Below are 21,282 nucleotides of genomic sequence, written 5' to 3'. Positions count from 1 at the left end.
AAATGTTCGCTCTGAACAGACGGAACAAGAAAACTACCGACTAAGGCTAGTATAACACGAACAGAACACATGTCTCCAGCAAGTGTTCAGGTGTTTATCTGCCAGTGGTATACATGGGAATCACGGTGGTAGCATGCAGAGAATGTGATCTACACAAACAAGATCACCTACTAATACATATAACATATAATTCGAAGGCGTACACTGACTTTCGTTTATGACCCAGCTAAGTGTGATTGAGCACCGACTGCTTCACTATCCTCGCCTAGTGTGTACAAAGTCTATGTTTGATTTATAACTCGATTGAGAGTCCGTAAACACGGAAGTAAATCATGGACATCGGGTATCTATGAGACAAGCAAACGATTGGCCGATAGATCCACGCCCAATGTTTTAATTCATCTACCAATATCATATAATACACACAAACGGAATTATAACGCGCTTAGTTTGGAGGTTTGTAACTACAAGAAGGTGTGACTTATTAATAAGCGCCGCCCAGTCTGTAAAGCCGTAACATCTGAGCTATAACTGTTAACGTTTAAGCATTAAAAACCAGTCTACCTGTGCAACGGGTAGACAACCTACCCAAATCATGGCACGGATAATGGGCTCCTCACACCCAGGGTATCTAGCCCTGCTGGTGTGCTGTCTCGTACAGCCGGGGATGTTCTATTACTTCGAGAAAGGTTTCGATCATTTCTACACGTATTCATCAAGGTCCGACCTTTTCGGCATGCATCATTTTACGACAATAATGAAGGTAAGCCCTAGTTTTACAATTTAAGATTCTAGGTAGTTTGAATCATATCTGATGATGCAAACTTAAGTGTTATGTTACTGCTTTCATGCAATATAATATGTGTACACTTAAACAGACCTTGTTGAACCAGGCACGTGATTTATATATAAAATCATTGTCATTATGTAGTTAATTAGAGAACAGATAGGCTAATAAGTGATAAAGCGGACTAATTATAAATATAATAACTAATTATAATGGTTAGTTGTTTGATTTTAGATTATTTCATTATGACAACGGGAATCGGACATAGCCTATTCAACCACTCTCTCTATAATGATAACAGTACATAAACATCATTATTCTTATATACATGTATATATCATATCACAGAAAAAATACTCCAAGACAGAACCTTGAGGTCTCCTACTGCATAATTCGCCCATTTGCCGACTGGACAACCGGTTTTACTTTTTATTACAAGGCGATATTCGATGGCCTCAAAATATGTATTATATATGTTTTGTTGCTGACCTGAAACAACGTGGCATTTCTGTCTTAATGCCCAAGCATCATTGAAAAAAAAATCACCCAAGTATTGGAAGCCTCTGTCAACAACGTCATCATCATGAAAACAATCCTTGATGATCACCGTATTTGTTGTCGACAAGTGTTTAGCAGTTCTGGCATAATTATTTTGACCATCAGTCTGACACTACAAAAAGCATTGGTTTAAAGCGAAGCCATCCTTTGTGTACAGCGCCGCTGTAAGGTATAATAGTTGTTTTTTTTTCAACATAAATGTATGTCCAATCGGCAACGGCTAGAGGAACATTTTCACCACAGACACACATTTTCCTTGTAAATATTGTAATGCGGTTTCGAATTACGTCTTCTCAAAGTAGATAATCAATGCCGGACGAGCAGAATGAATACTTTTCTACGGATGCTCTTTTCATATTAAACAATGAAGCTTGTATGGTTAGGGACATACAAGTTCTCAATTTAACAAGCAGAATGGCTAATGCAGTCCTTGCACATCTGTTAAATGTTAAGTAAAGGGGAGAACGAATATATTCTATAAGGTCGGAAAACTGATTCAGACCTGTGACATGGTAATAATTTTGATCAGTTAGAATCAGAAGCAGGCCAGAAGATAAACAAATCTAAGGCTGTCTTTAGAAGCAACTGTCTTCAATGTCAAAAGGAACTGAGATATTTTAGAAAAAAAATAGGTTCAGTGTCTTGGTTTGAAGATGCAAGTATTTTAGTTCAGTATGAAATTTTACCATTTCATATATGGGAGATTAGACTGACAGGTGTTTTGAACAAGAATGCCAGTTGCGATTAAAATCTTCACCAACTAACCTCGAGTTAAACGAAAACAAACGTATCGGTGATAGCCACAAGACGGTCCGAATGGACATTCCTCCAAATGTATGCGTGCGCTCTCATGCGACTGTGAATTGTGATAAAAAAACTGTGATTGAATATTTATGGATTGATATGTAACCGTGAGTGTGATTAATAAGTAATATTTTGGATTATATTGTAACCTCAGACTTTTTAGATTTATTTCACTTTGTCAAGGTAAAGGGCATATATAGCGTATATATGTGTAACCAATCATGATAATCTATGTATGATATATCAGGGTTACAGGTGGTTACAAGAGGAAGTATCATATATGTGTACGTATTATCCGTGAATCGATTATATATTCAATTTATTTTTACATACATAAATCGTGACTTGTAAAGCTATTCCAATAGCCTGTGTCAATTCTCGTACCGATTAAAAAGTTTGTACATAAAAATGCTCTGTTTCACTATTTATGTGTAAAAGTTATGCATGTATTGTAATAAATTATACAGTAGAGCATGTGTAGAATGAAAAGTATGAGAGCGAAAGTAGAAATTTGCAATTGTGATATATAAAGGATGCCAAAAAGTTAAACATTTTTATACGCAGTGAAGGAAAATAGATTAACGTTCGATATACGTACCTTTAATGTAAATTTCTATTTGTATTAAAAATATGATAACGTTTCAAATGTTGATAAGTATATTTCTTAAAATTATCAAATAATCATGGCCAAAAAAATATTATGAGGTTACATAGGTCTACGTTTGTGCGGACACATTTTTAAAGGAGATGGTAGTGTTATGAATGAAAGAATAGATACTGCCAATAAGTTTCAATGCGAACTAATTATGATTATGGTAGCATGCTTTAACAGTGTACATGCGTACAATATGTGTGTATATATACGGGATATTGTATCTAATTATCGTTCTTGTGAATACCAGATGTGCAATGTAGGGAGCAGGGTAGAATCTGAGTACTGTTAGAGAGTCTCATTGGTTGTATAGTTTCAGTTTGGGAGTTCACCGGTTATTGGGAGTTTTGTTTTAGCTCTTGTTTTAGGTCTGTACACATAATCAGATAGTTCTTAACTGGAATGGAGACTTTACGTGTATACAAATTATGAAGTAAAATACCTTATACTTTTTACACATTGTGGACTACAATTATTAAGCCGTCGATATGCTAGATATGTGATCTTTATTCTTTTTTTTGTAATTAGTTTATCGCACCACATTTCCATCGCAACGAATCTTCACGTCCCGTCAGTACGGATGGTGCGTTCCAATTATATAATAATGGTCTATGTGTAACCACTTTTTTATGGTGTTTTTTTTCGTATTGTTTCCCTCCATGAAATATGTGAAAATATTCAATGTTTTAACTTAGACATATAAAATTCGCATCTTACCGATATACTATTTAATATTTATATTTTTGGTCTTGAATTTATTTCATTCGGGGCCGCGGTGGCCGAGTGGTGAAGGTGTACCGACACTTTATCACTAGCCCTCCACCTCTGGGTTGCGAGTTCGAAACCTACGTGGGGCAGTTGCCAGGTACTGACCGTAGGCCGATGATTTTTCTCCGGGTACTCCGGCTTTCCTCCACCTCCAAAACCTGGCACGTCCTTAAATGACCTTGGCTGTTAATAGGACGTTAAACAAAAACAAACCAAACAAATTATTTCATTCACTTAATCATTTGTTAAAGTTTAAATTTGCTTTATCTTTTGGGCCATAAACATACCTCATTCAGTGCATGACTTTTACTTAACATTGAATTTGGTGATTATAACAACAATTCAAATTTTGGGTTCGTAACTTTGACTAAGCTTGATTATATTTTCTTAATATAAATACTTCTATGATTTAACATAATTGTTTATCGTTGATTTATAATGTGTTGATTTTAAAATAATATTTTTGTATATCTTTTCAGTTCCGCATTCGTCCCGTCAATCATTCATCGGAGAATATGCACTCATTGATTTTAGATAGTTTTGTGCAGCATTCCGAGGATGGTTACAGTAAGTCCGTTATTGCTTATATCTGGACAGTTATTTAGTATTTACGATATTTACCATTTTATCTCTTATCTTAATAGCGGTCACAATGCACAGTTATTACTTTGGTTTGTAAATGAAATAATAAAAAAAAAAAACATCCTAAGCAATACATTTTGAAGGAGTATATGTATTGTTTATTTTAAGGACATTTGGCGTTAGTGTTGCTACAGGATGATCTCAGTTATGAAGCTTGTAGACCTAGATACGACATACAGGACTTGTGTATAAACCATTGATATCGAATTGATTTCAAAAAACGTATTCTGTATTAGCAAAATGTAATTGATTATAGGATAATTTCCTTAAAAAAATGAAAAAAAAGTAGAAGTGAATTCTACGTTGAACAATTCCGTGGTTCAGGTTGCATTTATTGGTAATGTGGATGCAATTTGAGAGTTCGATGGAAACTTAGATAGCTCATATGAACTTTTTCTGCTGTCACAAAGATTTCATTCGAATGATGGAAAATACAAACTAAAGACTGTTTATAGGTATTAAATATGTTTCTTATGCTAATTAATGCGTTCTAAAGATGTAAGCTGAGGTAATTGCTTACATGTATTTATTTGTATAGGTGACAATGTACATGTAGATACTTTTAAAGATCTATTCGCGAGGATTGCATTTTAAGATATGCATGAGTTATACAATTTCTAACACATGCATGGTAATTAATTATGAGTTTTGGTAATATAATATATTTTAGGCATTCATATCGTCAAATAGATGTTTTGTCACTATGATCATGTCAGAATATCGGGCCGACCATCAGTGCGGCAATGCTATGCTCTTTTGTAAGAACGTGGATATGGCTCAACGGTATAAGCTGAGTGTATTTCTGTCATTAAATTGTTTTTCTTCGTCATGTGTGTTACTATGTAATATATCTAATTGTTAACATAACGTATAATAAACATTGTGTGTTGGTGATCCGAAAGTTAATTATTTGAATTTCCTATCGTAGCTGTACGGTTTTATGTGGACAATTCACATCTATGTATGTACTGTATACACACTCTAAACCAGGTATCCATATATCACCAAATAGACGATTTGTCACTTTGGTCATGTATTGGTATCGAACAGACCATCACGACGTCATGGACACGGTCCTTTTTATTCAGCCTCGGTTATCTTGCTTTGTCATTTGTGCTACCATGTTAACTATCTAGTAATAAACACAATTCATGATATTCAATATGTGTTGATACAAAAGTTATGTACAGCATATACATGAACATATGCAGTAAATACAGATTATCACTTGATATACATATATATGTGTTAATTTAAGTTAGTTTGCCGTTATTGTTCGCTACTCATAAAGACAATGATAAACCGCTACATATCCAACACTTGCTTATGGCATGCCATCATATCAAATACATTCATTAGCACAAATGAATATTTTTAAATTGAAGTATTGTGGTACAAATTATATTTTTTACAGTCGCCGAAAACCCACAGCAATGGAATTTATCGAAAAGGTAAATATTGACTTTTTATTTTATTTGTATGAAGTTTTTTTTTGTATTTGAAATAACCGATAACTATTATTACGAAATCAACCTTATCAGCATGAGTTCGTATGCCTCCGATCATATTAGGAATCCAACACCCCATTTAAGGAATCCCAAACGTTCCTAAACCGGATGCATATCGAGTACAAATATGAAGTATTTCTTAATATGTTGGTAGACGCTGGTAATTAATATATTTATCTAGATTCGGTTGCTATCTGAATTCGCATCATCTTCATTTATTTTATTCATTTTTTACCAACTAATTGCACTACAAGCACCAAGTCATGATCTCTCTTCGAAAATGATTTATTATGTAAAGGAGCATAGAAAACAAACATGCCCAGATAAATGATAAATAAAAACACATACCTCTTCAATGTATTTTTGATGAATGATATGTTTAACGAAATAAGCTCCTATGTCATTATAACTATGCACTTCTAACGTCGTTCTTGGAGACGAAAGCTCTCATCACAAGAGATCGAAATCATCCGTTAACTTTGGAGCGGATGTTTAAAATTAATAAAAAGGAGTTAAATCCACGTTCTCTTAATTCTATTTCTGAAGAAAATTAAACTTCTGCCCTGACTTAATTGTAGTAATTATTGTAAGGAAAATTTTGGATAAAGGCTTGTTATCTCAGTGTTCCAATAAGAAATAAAATACACGTCACTAATACCTGTTTTGTGCTTACTTGACTGCATTTTGTGTTACCAGATTCTATTTCCGGCTGAATAATGACGGCACGGTTGCCATGGTGCACTATGAGCACACTGATGACGATGAAGTGATAGCACTGAAGAAAGTACTGACTAGTACTTTGTCAGCTAAGGCTAACGTAAGTAAAATCAATAATTAAAAAATGCATAACTGATTGCGTTTGAATTATAACGGATAATCGACTCCATTTATAATTTGGTGTAGCTTATTTCAGATTAATAAAAGGAAGTCATTATATGCATAGTTCAACTTTAATGAAAGGGTGGCAAGCATATAAACACTTAATAAATATTTAACACCAATATAATTTTACCAAGTAATTTATTGTGTTTATGTCCATCTGCAGGTTCATCAGACACATCCAAGTATGTTTGTAAATCGGGAAATAGACCATGCTGGTGACCTAGAACATGAGTACAATGTGACACGTGGTTCACAGGGCATCATAGTGAGACGATCGCACAACAGCACTGCCGCTGTCCACAGAAACCACAACAAGGTAAGAGTGATTATGAGTTACATGTCAGCAAGTTACAATGTATATGATATTGCATATTTATGGGTCTTTGCCGGAAATAAATTTGCGTAGGTGATATAGATTGTGTCTGTCGGGCTTGCGCCTTTTCGTTCCTCTTAATCTTGTTGGTCAATTGAATTTCAATCTTGAGAGATAATTTCATCAAGGTGAAGCGGTTTGTCATGTACAACAACTATACTTCTTTGACCCACATTTTGACCTTCGACCTACATCAAATTGGAAAATGATTTTTTTACTCAATTCCTTATTATAAACGAATTGACATTTGACAAATCGTAGTACTGGACTACTGCAATTAAAAAAAAAAATGAAAGGTTTTATTTTATCTCGTTCTTTCTTTGCTTTTTACTTCGAACATTGGTAAGGCTTTAAAAGCTTTTTTCCCCTCCTGAATACGTAATACTATTTGCAATCATATGATAATGTAATATCGAAATCTATTTATGTCACTAATACAGACCATGCACTACAATAGCCTCGGAACAGTAAAGTATGTTTTGGCAGATGATACCATCAGACTTCGACAATCTCATCCCAACAATTTGAGGCAAGTATGATTTTCTAATTGCTGCTGCTAAATAATTCCTAGAGAACCAAACTGATGTCAATCTTAGTCATATCTGATATGTCAGTTTTCCCCGTTTCATCACAACAGTACAGTCCCTTTTTAGAGATTGTAACTTGTACCTGAAGCTGATCTTAATGTCTTAGCAAGCTCGTTCAATAAGCCGCATTTGCTACACTTCAGACCACACGCCATGTGAAGATCTTTTGTTTTTGTTTTTCTGTTTTTGTGTGAATTATTGCCCCAATCTATTGATTTTTTTAATGAAAGTAGATCGATATGCATATCAATAATCTCTCTTTTTTTGTGAATTTGTAATTTTTCTGAAATGAATAGGTTATAGGCGGATAGAGGGTGATAGGTGTCCACCGTTATAAGCAATTATACCAGCCGGTTACCAGGAGTTTTAATTTTTTCAACGTTTGAAGTAATAGTAGAATCGCGATTAATCTTTGTTTAATATTTGTGCAGTCAACACGATATAGAATATAGCATTATGCCAAAAGAGCAAAATATGCACAATAGGTTGAGTGGAATTAATTAATCACATTAATACATCACAATAATTTTGACCATTACAGGGTTGTTTTGTTCCGCCACTAACTGAAGATGATATAAATTGTCCGATTTTGTGATACATTGATTTTCATTATTCTATAACACTAACATTATTGTCTGCATTCATTTTTCAGTACCAACGCAGTTGATGCCGTTCCGATACAAGACTGGTCATCTGGTGGTAATGATATTTTCAGTATATAACATGTGTATTACATTTAGTGTTTACAGTGGTTTCGGTACCAAGCAAATACATAGAGGATATATAACAGTGTCTTCAGTAATATAAAATATATTCCCAGTGTGTGGCATATATTTTTGATATTTTTCATTTTTGATATAGAATATTAGCCACACCGATGAAATAAATTTGGTATTACTGAAAAAAATATTTATTACATTTTAAAACAACAATATTTGCTTAGGCAGCTCAATCTCTCCCAGAATTCATTGCGGTCCCCTGTGAACGGCACACATATGTACGCCAAATCGTGACGTTAGGTATTCTATTTTGCATAATGACGTCATATAACATGACGGCGAGCTATATGGAAATCTTCATTTTCCCAATTGTCGTTTGTAAGGATTGTTCGGATTGGTCAAATAAGAAAATGAGATATTTTCTCCAGTGAAAAATATCAGAAATAGTGAGTGAAAAAATATCACTTTAATAAAATGAATAATGTTCGATAAAGGAAAATGCACGAACTGAAAACTCTACTTTTCCTTTTACAGATTTTCCACGAATTTCCTCCAATGCAGTTTCAAAGCTTCATCTCACAAAGAAAAGGTAAAAAAACTGGTATTCTTTTTTTTTTCTTCGGGATGATTTACTGGGGCAATTAGCGTGAGCAGAGGCACTAAGGGGTCACCGTTTTCGTGCAGTTGTGCTAGCTGAACACACTAAAGCGCCCGGTGTCGTACCATAGCTCAATGGGCTCTTTACATCCACGTAGTTAAAAAAAACAAAAACAAAAATACATAAATTTAATCAGTATACATACCAGAACTCAGGCAGTGGGCAACTTGTTGTTGTGGTTTTCTAAACAACATGTCCTTTTATTTCCAGACAACATGCAGTGGAATTTGACAATTCTCCAAGCTTAGATAGATTTATCAACGACAGCATTCGAATCAAATACGTACGTATTTACTACAAATTAATGAATGTCATTATATAATGTGAAAAGCGAATCATATACTGCTATGCCATGTATATTAAACATACCAATTCAACCGAAGAAAATTTATTAAAAGTAAATTTTTGATTAAAAAATCACATAGTGATTTGATGACATTTATCTTGAATTACATGTAACGTCGTGCGTATTATATTCAATGTCGGTGAATTGAAAATTGATTCGTATGTTCTATTTTCTATTCTGTGTATCCCTCCCGATTCGTCTGTCGCTGGGTATGAATGACATGGCCATTTTAGGTTGAGGTAAGCTTGTGCTGGAATTATATATATATATATATTGTAACTTGAATATTAGCGTTGATTGCATTTATAATCTACATTACTTTGTCGATTATGTCAATGTTTATTTCCCTTGTACTATATTAGACAGTTTCTGAAGCATGATTTATACTTAACTAGCTATGTTATGTGTCTGCATATCATTTATTTAATTCACTGCAATATGGTACGTTTGCTTTAAACAAGACATTATTCAAATTGTTTATTCGTGATACAGAAGCTGAATACAACAACTCTTCAACAAATTGGAGAAGAAATGGAATTGACTCTAAGGTGTATTCGAACCCATGCAGATAAACGTGAGTACATTTTTAAACAGTAGACAACACAGTATGTTTAAATCTGGTATTCGGTGCGACATCTTGCATCAAATGTTGTCCTCCGTTCAAGCCTATACCATAACACGTTCTTCCACTAACTTACACTGTGTCAGTCAGGTTACTTACTACATAGTAGTGTATAACTAGAAAATAATGTATGTTCATTTCACTTTCCTCAGTAAATGTGATCCGATGTTATACAAAGATCACGATCAGATATATTTATGCTTTGTTGTACAAAATAATAAAATACTGTTTTGTAATTAACAGATGCCGCAAACAGAACTGCATGCGTACGTCATCTGCGGTCAATGATCCTTGGTCTGCAAGAAAATGACTACCAGGCACTGACTACGCGCGCCTTAGGTGTGGTCTGTGACGTCAATGATACAGCTTGTGATGACCAGCGTTCATTGTTTATCGATGTCGTCGGTGGAAAGGGAGATCCATTTTCACAAAGATTGCTCTTGGAGTATTTAACACAAACTGCAGATTCAAACGAGAAAGAGGCGTTTAGAATACTCTTTCATTTAATCAACTTAGAACAGCCACTACCTGTAAGTAGCATTCGATATTATTCTAAATATTAATGTTTTATCTTATTCATGTCATTAACACGTAAATGATTTTTTTGAGAGCCGAAATGAATCTTTATGTTAAGAAGATTTTTGGCTGATTTATTTTAAAATTTCATTTCAGGATCTAATTCTGGAGATTGAGCGTCTTTGTTTTGGAAGGAACTATGAGTTTCATGGTATGAATTAATTTTGAAATTACTTTCATCAATATCAAATATATATTACAATATTATATATTGACATTTCTGAATCATAAACTATGTTTATTCCTTGACTTTTAGGAAGCGATGCTTTGACAAAGACACAGAGAAGAGCGTGTTTAACTTTGGGGTCCCTAGCTAAAGTTGTCAAGGAGACGGATCCACAGAAGTCAGAAAACATAATTTCAAGGATGGAAACTTGGCTAGAACTTCATAACGAAAGTAGCTTATCTTTTTTGTATATATAATTTCCAGTTATTTCTAATTTAAAAAAAACAATGGTTTATTGACGTCTTTAACCATTTTCATAAGTGGTTCAACTGAAAAAAATATGTATTTCCTGAATATTTGAGTTAATCAAGTTTTCTACGGCATCATTGCAAATGACATAGAACAACATAGCGTCGCTTAAAGGTTGTTTACGAAATAATCAATATAAATTTTGAAGTAAAACATCATAGTTGGACGGATCAAAATACCAACATTGTGTAAATTATGTAATTTCTTCTGCACACTTGTAGTGGCCATGTAAGCTACTGTTGCCACATCATTTGACGTATGTAAAAGCTAAGATGATTTGTTTAAGCTAAATCGGCACCGATTCTTCAACAAAGAAAGAAACGATCCGTAACAGAAGTCGACCACCCAAGAATGAACCATATCGTCACTAAACTGGTCTTCATCAACTCACTAGGAAATTCGGGAATGGAGCGGTCTTTAGATCATATACTGTCTTATCTACAACCTAACCAGGGGACGTCAGCCTGGAGACGAGCAGCCGTACTCAGTCTACGACACTACAGGTGTAACAAGGTACCAGACTGAAGTCATTTCAGGATGAAAATCTCAAATACTTTGAACGCACTGCCTCTTAATTTATTTCTTCTATCATCTTTATACTTGTATGGTATTCGTGTTAGATTACATGTATATTGTGCGTAGTGCGCCATCGTGTCATTTTGAGTGATGACAGGGAGGCTTTCGAAATACTTATTTATAAAACGTATCCATTCTGTGTGTTGGTATGCATCCTATCTGGCTTTCGTTAGTGAATAGATATTGATCTACGTCATTTATTATCAAAGTCAGTTAGTTGCTTTGTTTAAAAGTCAATGTAACACTGAACTGTATTTATGATAATATTTCAGAGTGCCAATGCCCTTCTGCATACAGCGTTGTATGATGAGCATGACTTGGTAAAGGATATTTCATTGAAGGCCTTTTCTCATCACCCTAGAGGACAGACTCTTCTCCCTGAACACTATGATATGATATTAACGTAAGCTATGCTATATTTGTATAAACGTCGTACTGCTTCTTTGATATTTGAAAAATTACTTTACTCAGAAGTTATAAAAAAACGGACTGTGTGTACGCGCTAATCTAAACACGGATTGTGAATGAAAAATGACCACTATGATGTTTTATCTGTAATCTAGTGCAGAGTCACCAAAATGATCGTTTTTATTGATTTGATATATGATCTAGATTCATACATTAAACTCTCTTAATTGTTTAATTCCTACTATTGTGTTAAACATTGTCTTAAAATTAATTAATATCACCTTGATACTATATACGAATTAGGAAAGTAAAAGAAGGAAGTGCTTCACAGTGCAACGTGTTTGTTCTTCCGTGACAATAATAAAGTATCAAATCGTTCAAAGTGTGTTATCTTCGTGAATATTCAAATACTATAAATTGTAAAATGTTGCTGGGTGTGGGGATGTTGCAGAAAAAACTACTCGTACCCTGCTCTAATGAGGCTTAAACGAGGACTAATTGATATCGACCTGACGGGTGGGTTTCGTATGGCCATCACGATACCCGGGATCAATTGGGAAAAGACTATTGGCACAGACGACATTGGAGCTGCTTTTGGACTCAATATCAGAAATAGGATGGAGCTAGAGCTCAGTAAGCTGAACATATCAAACACTTTGAAATGACGACTGGTAACGCTAAGTACTAATTTATACGATTAACAAAATCAGTAAAAAGTACCACACATCACTTAACTAAATGACCGATCGTAATTTAAACATGAAGCATGATTGAAATTTACGGTGTGTCTAGCTCATTGAATGGTGCTTTGTTGAAAAATGTGCATAGCACATTCATAAGTTGACATGTTTGGTAAAGAGTACTCTTATATTCTCACTTACAGAGCCTCTTCGGGGACACTTTCTTATCGACGCTTACAACACAGCCTTTATAAAGGCTTACTGTGGTCTCTTGAACATACACATCGACGTCTTTAATGCCTTAGTCTGTTATCAAGGTCACATTGGATACGACCTTAACGTTCTCAAGGTATTTAAAACAAAACAATATTAATTGGCTATGATCGTAGAAATGTAATTTAAAATGTTTAGAAACATTTTCAACCTGAGCTTTATTCTTATAGAAATGGGAAAAAAATGTATTACTATGTTTGTCTTTCTAGGATTTCGGCATAAACAATGTTAAGGACTTGGTAAATATTTTTGACACCATAATGAAAAATACTGTAGACCCCATCAAAAGAGCTGTGAACAACTTCAAACAAATGGTACAGACGTTCCGAGACGGAGGGATTCAGAAGTTGTTTAGTAGTCTTGTTACGGCAGTGAAGAACCTACCGAAGGTGATCAAGGCTGCTGCTGATAAGTTTGTAGCACTAATGCGAAAAGTGGCTGACTTTGGGGGACTACCCTGGCTGGATGACATTAAACGACTCGTAGTTCGTGTCAAAACCTTCATAGAAGATGTCAGAGATGATATCATGGGATTTTATAACGTACGTAACAAAAGTAACCTACATTCCACTATAATTATTTATTTACCCAATTTTCATTATCGTGTTGTTTTTAATGTAACAAAAGCAAAAGTAAACTGTCTCCATAGCTGGCATATACATATAATTGTGATGTTCTTGATTATTGAGGTAGAAGTTTGGGTTAAACAAAATAACATGATTAAAATGTAGCCGTCTAATCACCTGTCTCATTATTATAGTTTCTAACTCGACATTATATTAACAACATTGAAATCATCACAGTAATAATTGTAATACAATTATTAAGTAATCATAACAACTATTTGTATTTTACTAGACGGTGGTGGATGCAGTGACGATCACCTTACCGTACATAGGCAAGCAGCTGATGGATTCCATCGCCACTATCGTTTCCGCGGTCAAATCTGTACTTTCTAATCCATCACAGGCAATGTCGGGAATGACACAGGCACTTATGAAGTATATAGTATTTAAACATTAAATATATCTATTCCGGTATATTCTGACTTGCAATAGGAACTCTGCCATTGGGGATTTATTGAATACGGCAAAAATTATTGAACGAAATGAATTATTATCATATGATATAACCACGAGTGTAAGAGTATGTTGATATATGAATATGTAAATATCAATGAAAACTCACAAACCAAAGGTTTATGTAAGAGAGGCTACTTTCTACTCAGGAGGCTTGTTTTCTCTGGAGACAAGCGTGAGACGTCATACATATTTATTGTGATCCTATGAATTATTAATGACGTCACAAGCTGGTACAAATGTGTGTTATGATATATCTGATAATTATTGACGTATAACATGGTAGAATTTGCCAGTTATGTGATGAAAATTATTCCCACGTATATCAATATGATAATGCATTCTTAAATTTTCATTCATGAACGCTGCAAAAGTATAACAACATAGACAGTGTACCTGGAAATATATTTTACTGCAAATAAAGATATTTCGTATTGTACATTCAGATAGCATGTCATTACTTTGTCTTTTGATACTGTTTTAATTTTCTTAGGGTTGAGGATAAATCTGCTAGCATTTTAGTTGAAAACTACCAAGTTGCAAGTTTAATGTCTACGGGAAGGAATTGTGGGGATTAACGCATATATTCTTTTTTTTTCAGTATAAAAATGGCAATATCCATGTTTTTAGATGTCAAAAATCAAGTACTCGATGCATGCTTTTTCATGAAAGGTAATTATATTTTCAATAATAAAGGCTATAAGCATTCATTTCTAATTCAATACATTCACAAAACGTTCATGGTGATAATAATATTATTCGACATCAATTTGAAGGTAAAACGCCATACTGGATGACCATTGGTGACGAGGTGAGCGGTATAATAACGGATGTAAAAGATTTTATAGATCGACTATCACGCCCTGGCTCTGATGGAATAGTTGGTTCTACCATTGATCGTGTTTCTATGGCAGTGTCAGATGGTATACAACACATGGTAAGTATCATATTTAGACTTAGTCGAATATCAATCTTAACATACTGTCATTTTACGACACATACTTTATTATGGTATGATTTCAAGCCTTTCCTCTCAAGAACATTGTGTTGAATTATGATTGCACTGCTATCACCTTGTAGAGCAATTAATGTGGAAAGGAAATTAATAATAAAGCTAATCTATTTAAAATTGGAAATGCGCTAAAATACAAACGCGTCAAAACGGTATGTATACAGTGTCCTTGTTATTACAATATCACGTCAGTGGAAGTTTTACTTATTCAATTTACACATTTTCACAGGAGGAACAGGCAGATGTTATAAAAGCTGAACTAATTGAAGACTTTAAAGATGCCATGGGACCGCTTGGTACTTTGTTTGAAGTGGCAAAACCAGTGATAGACACGTTCCGTTCAGTTATGGATGTCGTTCAAGGGATCAAGTCAACGTATGAATTCCTGCGAGACATGTAGGCATTTTTATTGTGTTTCTATCATAGGTGAAGTGTCTTAAATATTGAGCCAAATAAATATTTCATTTTCTCTTATCAACTGTTGTAAGGATTCCCCCAAGCATTCGTTACTTTCTTTGCTATACTGTAAAAAAAAAACTTCAAGTAATTACTCGGACTTACTACATTTAAATGTTTTATCGAAGCATTTTGCGCTTTTCCTCGTTTTCGAAATAGACTTGACGTCAAATTCTACCTACTACCCATTACATGTTTCTTATTATAGAATGTGATGTGTTCGGATATTGACTTTGATTTTCTATTTTTCGTATTGCTGTTAAATTTGTTTTAATTCCCAACCAGTATCCTCTGACATCATTCAGTAAAGGGTGTATATACTAGCCATTTGTTCTGCCCGTCCCTGCACCCACCCATCTGTAAACAGCCAATGTACAAGCAATCGCGGGGATTAGTTCTACTATATACACGTTATATGATTTTTGTGACTATCGGTCAAGATTATAGACCAAAGGTTACACTTGATCACTCTTTAGCTATCTGATAAAAAATGAATGCACTTGTTCAAATTTAATTCATATCCAAACCATAGCGTTCTACACTAGCTCAGGTGCCGATTGTAAATGGTCGCATTTGACTACACAAACCTTGTTGGAGCCTATTTCATTCACGAACTCGTATGTCTTCATGAACTCTTTCGAGTCCTCCCTAATTATGATTTCGTATCTATTTGCTGCAGGATCATCAAAGCTAAGTCGATGATACAGAAGATATTCGGTCCAAAATTTAATATAAAGTTTCCTACACGGCGTCGTGAAGAGAACGCTCAATGTGGCCAAGGCGTGTGGCCTACAGATACTGCAGGGATGTACAAAACCACGGGAGTGGACGTCCATCTCAACAGAGGGTCAAAAGTTAGTAGAGCAAATAATCATTTTATTTCAGATATTGAATTGCCAAATGATTATCATCGTAAAAAATAATTTGTATTTGAATAAATATTATCCTCATGTAAGGTATGTCATAATGACAAAAAGCTCGATATTATAATTAAAAAGAAATCATGAATACGATTGTATTTAAAATCATTGCTTGAAGTATCGCATTATTCTAAACCGTTTAGTGTATAGTTTACGAATTATGTCCTAGATTCCCTGTCCAGTGAATGGAATGGTCTACAAGAAATCATCAACACAGCTCCTTATAAGACCTGCTGACGCAGACTTTCTGAGGTTCGAGATAATTCTAGACAATGTCGAAGCTGATAGGTATGTTTCCTCTTACGGAACGTTTTTTGAAGCTGGGAAAAAGATAGGAAAAGCACGAAGATCCGCATGCTCACCGAATTTTATCCATGTAGCTATGAGGCTGAGAACTTCAGGTCCTTCACTACCAGACGAGGATCATAGCTATGTAGACCCCTCTCCATATTTGGACAGACTTGTGCCAATGCCACAGTGGATAGAAGAGTGCAATGAATTGTCATTGATTATAATGAATAAAGTAATTGAAGTTGGAGCCCTAGATGAGGAAGGTGCAGAGGAAGAGGTTGAAGAAGTCGATAGCAATATTAGCGACAACGATATCAATAATATGGATCCAGAAAAAGAGCCGGCCTATAAACCGGACATTAACTCCGGTTCATCACAGAACGTTGGTAGCAGTTTTCTGAGCGGAATGAAGGATTCTTTGTCTTCTTTTTCCGACCTTAAAAATATGTTTTCTGGAGACAGGTAAGCGATCTGGTATTATAAGCAGGTGATAGGTAACAATCAATGTCGACTGTATTATCTAGAATCCTTTGCACCAACTGATTACACAATTAAATATACTGATTATTAGATAAAGCTAAGAGTGCCACACTGACAATTTGATTTGTTGTATGTTTTATTTTAACGACTCCATCATAACGTGCCTTTTCAGTATGAAAGTACCAAACATCCTTGACATAGTAGATCTCAAACAGTTTACTGTTTCCAAAGTAACTGATATTTTGAGTCCTGGACTAGCCGCAGATTTTAAGAACATCATACAGAAACTTGCAGGGACGGTGAATAAGATGCCTTCCCTCCCAGCTGGATCCTTATCTATACCACAACTGAGGAACGTTCTCGGCAGTGCCGCAGCAGGGCTAGGCGACAAGTATTCCATGATTTCAAAGCTGTTCTCAATGACAGAAAGTAGTAAGAATTTATATGCATATTGACATACTGTAGGTCTTTTGTATTATAGACAAGCATATCAAGGTAATGTATTGTTGTATTGCAAGACTGTATATGTTTAGTACTAATACAAACTAGTGTATAAAATAACAAAATTTCCCAATCACATTTTCTATTGCCTTCATTTCTTCATTTTGATTTTCAATACCTAGGTCGATATTTTGTTGTAAATGTCACTTCCTGATTTTTTTTCGATGAATACATTTTGGGAAAAAAAAATCATCATAACAACTTTTAAAATTTGATTACTCCCTTAATGCAAGTGTTAAAATTTTTTAAAATTGCAAATCTATAAAAATGTCCTTATTAATCAATTTGATATCTGGCCCCGCCCTCGATTCTTTTTTTATGGAAAATGGAATCCAAATATAATTCTGTGCTGTAACACAGTTCATTAAGTCTGTGACTTTCCCCAATAATATGTAACATGAGAAATATTTATGTTATCCAGTGACAATTAAACTTCCAATGGATTCATAAACTTAACGTGAGAAATTCTTGGAAAAATACATAAAAAAAGAAAATAATGTCATTTTTCTTCATACAGATTGTCCAACATTTCGTGATGGCCTGAACAAAGGACTTGGACATTTATGTCAGGCCCATGCTGACTGTCTGGGTTTATCGTGTGAACTGATGCTGCCGTATGGTTCATTAGTAAAAATGGTCTCTGTCGATATCAGTGTGAGACCGTGTGATGGGAGACTCCTAGTAACATTAAATACGGAAAACAAAGACATCAGTCTAGATGGTAAGTTGTGATAATTTATTATTTGTTTAACCATGTAAACAATAAATAACAAAAGGACAAATCGGGGTTTCAGAAAAGGAAATATATATATAGTTCTGCACAGCCAGTAATAATTAGCATTTCAACATGCATAATTAAAGCGTTTTGTAAGATAGCCTTGATACCATTGAGGTGCCACTACAATCTTTTCTGTTTGATTCGATGCATTTGATTCATTCGATTCGTCCATTTTTTCTATTATCATTTGAGAGAATAAATGTATTACCGGGCACTATATTTTCGCCTACACCATATTTTGTGAAATACGCCGCCGTGTACGTTATTTGTCAATTTGTAATTGAATGGATTGCAAAACCTTATCGACCCTAATTATTTCTAATAATACTACCGGCCATTTTTAACTTAATATCGCGCAATATAATCATATTCTTTTAATGTAGATCTTGTTCTCATTGTAGGCCATGTTTATCATATTCATTTGATAACAATTGCTGGACTCAGCGCCGAACTCATCATAAACGGTGACGTTATTGATAACGTAGTTGTATTGAGCGCTGAAGCAACCATCTGCCATGACGAGTATCTATCATGTCTAGTACGAATAAAGATCACAACCGATATCAAATTCCCAAAGGTTGACATCTGCGATGGTATGGTTAATTGAAGTGAACGAAATTAGAATTTTAACTCGAATTCGATAAAACGACAGCAAATTAAGTAAAACCCATTGTTATTAAGTAAAATATAATCAGTGATAATAGTTTATAAATAATCAATTTTTCTAACATACGTTATGTTTTGGCTGTAATTGTATGCTAAATCATATCCGAATCAGATAGTTAGGATGGGTATAAGTGTATATATATATTCTAATTTAGACAGCAGCGTTGGACGAGAAATCGATGTCCCTACAGCTGAGATAGAGAATATGGCACTTGGAGATATGATATTTGCGATATCTCAAAACGACATTATGGATGTCGTTGATTTGCAGCTCATCGGGAAAATTCGGGATGCTGTGGTGTCCGAGGTAAGTTGATGAGGCATAGTGGGGGGGGGGGGGGGGGGGGGGGGGGGGGGGGGGGGGGGGGGGGCAATATAATTCATTCTACATTAACAACATTAAAAAACCAACATAAAAATAATTTTGCACCGCACGTGTATTTTGGCCCACTGGCAAAACATTCACATTTCCGAGATTATTATCTGAAAAGCTATTGGGATGACGTCCCCGACCACACTGCCACAATTGCTTTCCCCCAATGGTATGACTACTAAAGTGTTTCAATCAAGATTAATTAGCATCAGCAGAAATTATTTATTTCAACTATATAACGTTCAAATAAATTGAAATTTTAAAAACAATAAAATAAGTACATAATAAGTAATGTAAGAATTTTGATTATTGACATTGATATGTTGGTATAAACTCGTGTTGACAGACAGCAGACCCATCCTTCATATACACTGTTACAATCAAAGATGCTTATTTATGAAAGTTAGCGCTGTGCAATTAGACTAAGATATTGATATGATTGGGATACAGGGGTCTTAACGCTATGTCTACGTATTAATTGAATTATTGAATTGGTGTGTGCATAAACCAGTGTATTTATATTGTTTTAGCTTTTCAAAAATCCCAAAGGCATTTTGAAAATCTTGGGAGAAGAATTTCAAGATAAATTGGATTTCTGTGTCGATGTGGACGTTCCTATTGATCCATTGTACGTTGAATTTTTCGACTTTAAAAGCACATTCCCGGTTGGGCCAGTTCCGTTATCTCTAGGTAAGGATAAATATTTCCATTCAAACTATCAACTCTTGAAGATGCATTATGCAAGTCTTACATATATATTCTTATATACCCGATGATATGAGATGCTACATTGAAGAACATATTGTCATTCCTATTCAGATACGACACAGACCAATCTAGTATATACATATCATAAGTAAGCAAGGCATAACTCGGAGACAGCAAACTATTTACAATTGTTAAATCATTATTATTTTCATTGCACAGCTTAGTCAACATCCATCCAATCATAATATTACAGTAAAAATGTAAATTCAAAATATTTTCTTTTCTTTTGTCGCGATTTGATAATAATAATAAAAAAAATCCGGATTTTCCAAAGGAAAATGATTTTACGTAACCTGGTATATGGACAGGTCGACTGGAATGTCAAAGAAAATTAATATGTTATAGATGACGGTTGTTTTGGAGTTGACAATCTATTACATGCATGACGTAAGAAAGGCTATGAGTTTTACGCAGGCATTTTTAATTGATGAATAGCATTACTGCCATTTGACGAAAAATGTTGAATCAGGGTACATCAGAGAAACAATGAGTAAACGAAAAAAAAAAGCAATTATTTTAATATGCTTTTATATTTAAGAAATTTCCAGAAACTGAGAGATTATTGGGATCAAACAAATGAAGATACTGATAAAAAAAATTATCATCAAATTATTATTTTGCTTTGATTTGTGTGTTGAAAGTACGTTTGACATTGTACTTACATATTTATTTAGGTTTTGGAGCTGGCGGAACACTAAGTCTGGATGTTACGCTAGGAGTCTGCTTCCTCAGTATGAAGGCAAGCGTAAGTAAATCTTATTAAATCAATTTCCCTGAAAGTGGCTGCATTTGGCATGTTAGTGTTATGATTGATAATTTTTCATCATCGATAATGCCGATCGCTTATATGTGGATAACTTAAATCAATGACGTGATATACGCCACGGGGTTTAGAGAAATGTAGGTGATGAAGGTCATGAGAAAGTTTTAAGTTGACATCATGATGCTTTCTATCTCCTTATGCGTTCGGATAAGTTGGATGTTAGTTGATATGTGTGCTATTCCCGCTGTCGCTATACCCTGCTCATTTGACCAGAGTTGCACAGATGGTGTCGATCCCATCC

At 34.6% G+C, this 21,282-nt stretch overlaps 1 protein-coding gene across 1 annotated transcript in view; it reads left to right on the top strand.

Annotated features, from left to right (window-relative positions):
• The first annotated feature begins 595 nt into the window (after positions 1-595).
• The window catches only part of LOC117332256, a 40,932-nt gene continuing 20,245 nt past the window's right edge, over positions 596-21,282 (top strand). The window contains exons 1-26 of the mRNA XM_033891141.1: positions 596-763; positions 4,049-4,136; positions 5,626-5,662; positions 6,416-6,536; positions 6,765-6,917; positions 8,815-8,869; positions 10,150-10,436; positions 10,579-10,633; positions 10,739-10,879; positions 11,244-11,470; positions 11,806-11,936; positions 12,393-12,574; positions 12,825-12,970; positions 13,104-13,436; positions 13,753-13,895; positions 14,575-14,645; positions 14,750-14,910; positions 15,215-15,381; positions 16,121-16,295; positions 16,531-17,114; positions 17,305-17,564; positions 18,151-18,354; positions 18,813-19,004; positions 19,233-19,384; positions 19,981-20,140; positions 20,893-20,963. Coding sequence (XP_033747032.1) covers positions 596-763; positions 4,049-4,136; positions 5,626-5,662; positions 6,416-6,536; positions 6,765-6,917; positions 8,815-8,869; positions 10,150-10,436; positions 10,579-10,633; positions 10,739-10,879; positions 11,244-11,470; positions 11,806-11,936; positions 12,393-12,574; positions 12,825-12,970; positions 13,104-13,436; positions 13,753-13,895; positions 14,575-14,645; positions 14,750-14,910; positions 15,215-15,381; positions 16,121-16,295; positions 16,531-17,114; positions 17,305-17,564; positions 18,151-18,354; positions 18,813-19,004; positions 19,233-19,384; positions 19,981-20,140; positions 20,893-20,963 — 4,464 coding nt within the window. The remainder of the gene's footprint in view (positions 764-4,048; positions 4,137-5,625; positions 5,663-6,415; positions 6,537-6,764; positions 6,918-8,814; positions 8,870-10,149; positions 10,437-10,578; positions 10,634-10,738; positions 10,880-11,243; positions 11,471-11,805; positions 11,937-12,392; positions 12,575-12,824; positions 12,971-13,103; positions 13,437-13,752; positions 13,896-14,574; positions 14,646-14,749; positions 14,911-15,214; positions 15,382-16,120; positions 16,296-16,530; positions 17,115-17,304; positions 17,565-18,150; positions 18,355-18,812; positions 19,005-19,232; positions 19,385-19,980; positions 20,141-20,892; positions 20,964-21,282) is intronic.

This window comes from Pecten maximus, chromosome 8 (genome assembly GCF_902652985.1).
Source record: "Pecten maximus chromosome 8, xPecMax1.1, whole genome shotgun sequence".
Taxonomy (NCBI): domain Eukaryota; kingdom Metazoa; phylum Mollusca; class Bivalvia; order Pectinida; family Pectinidae; genus Pecten; species Pecten maximus.
This window is presented reverse-complemented; position numbering and strand designations above follow the sequence as displayed.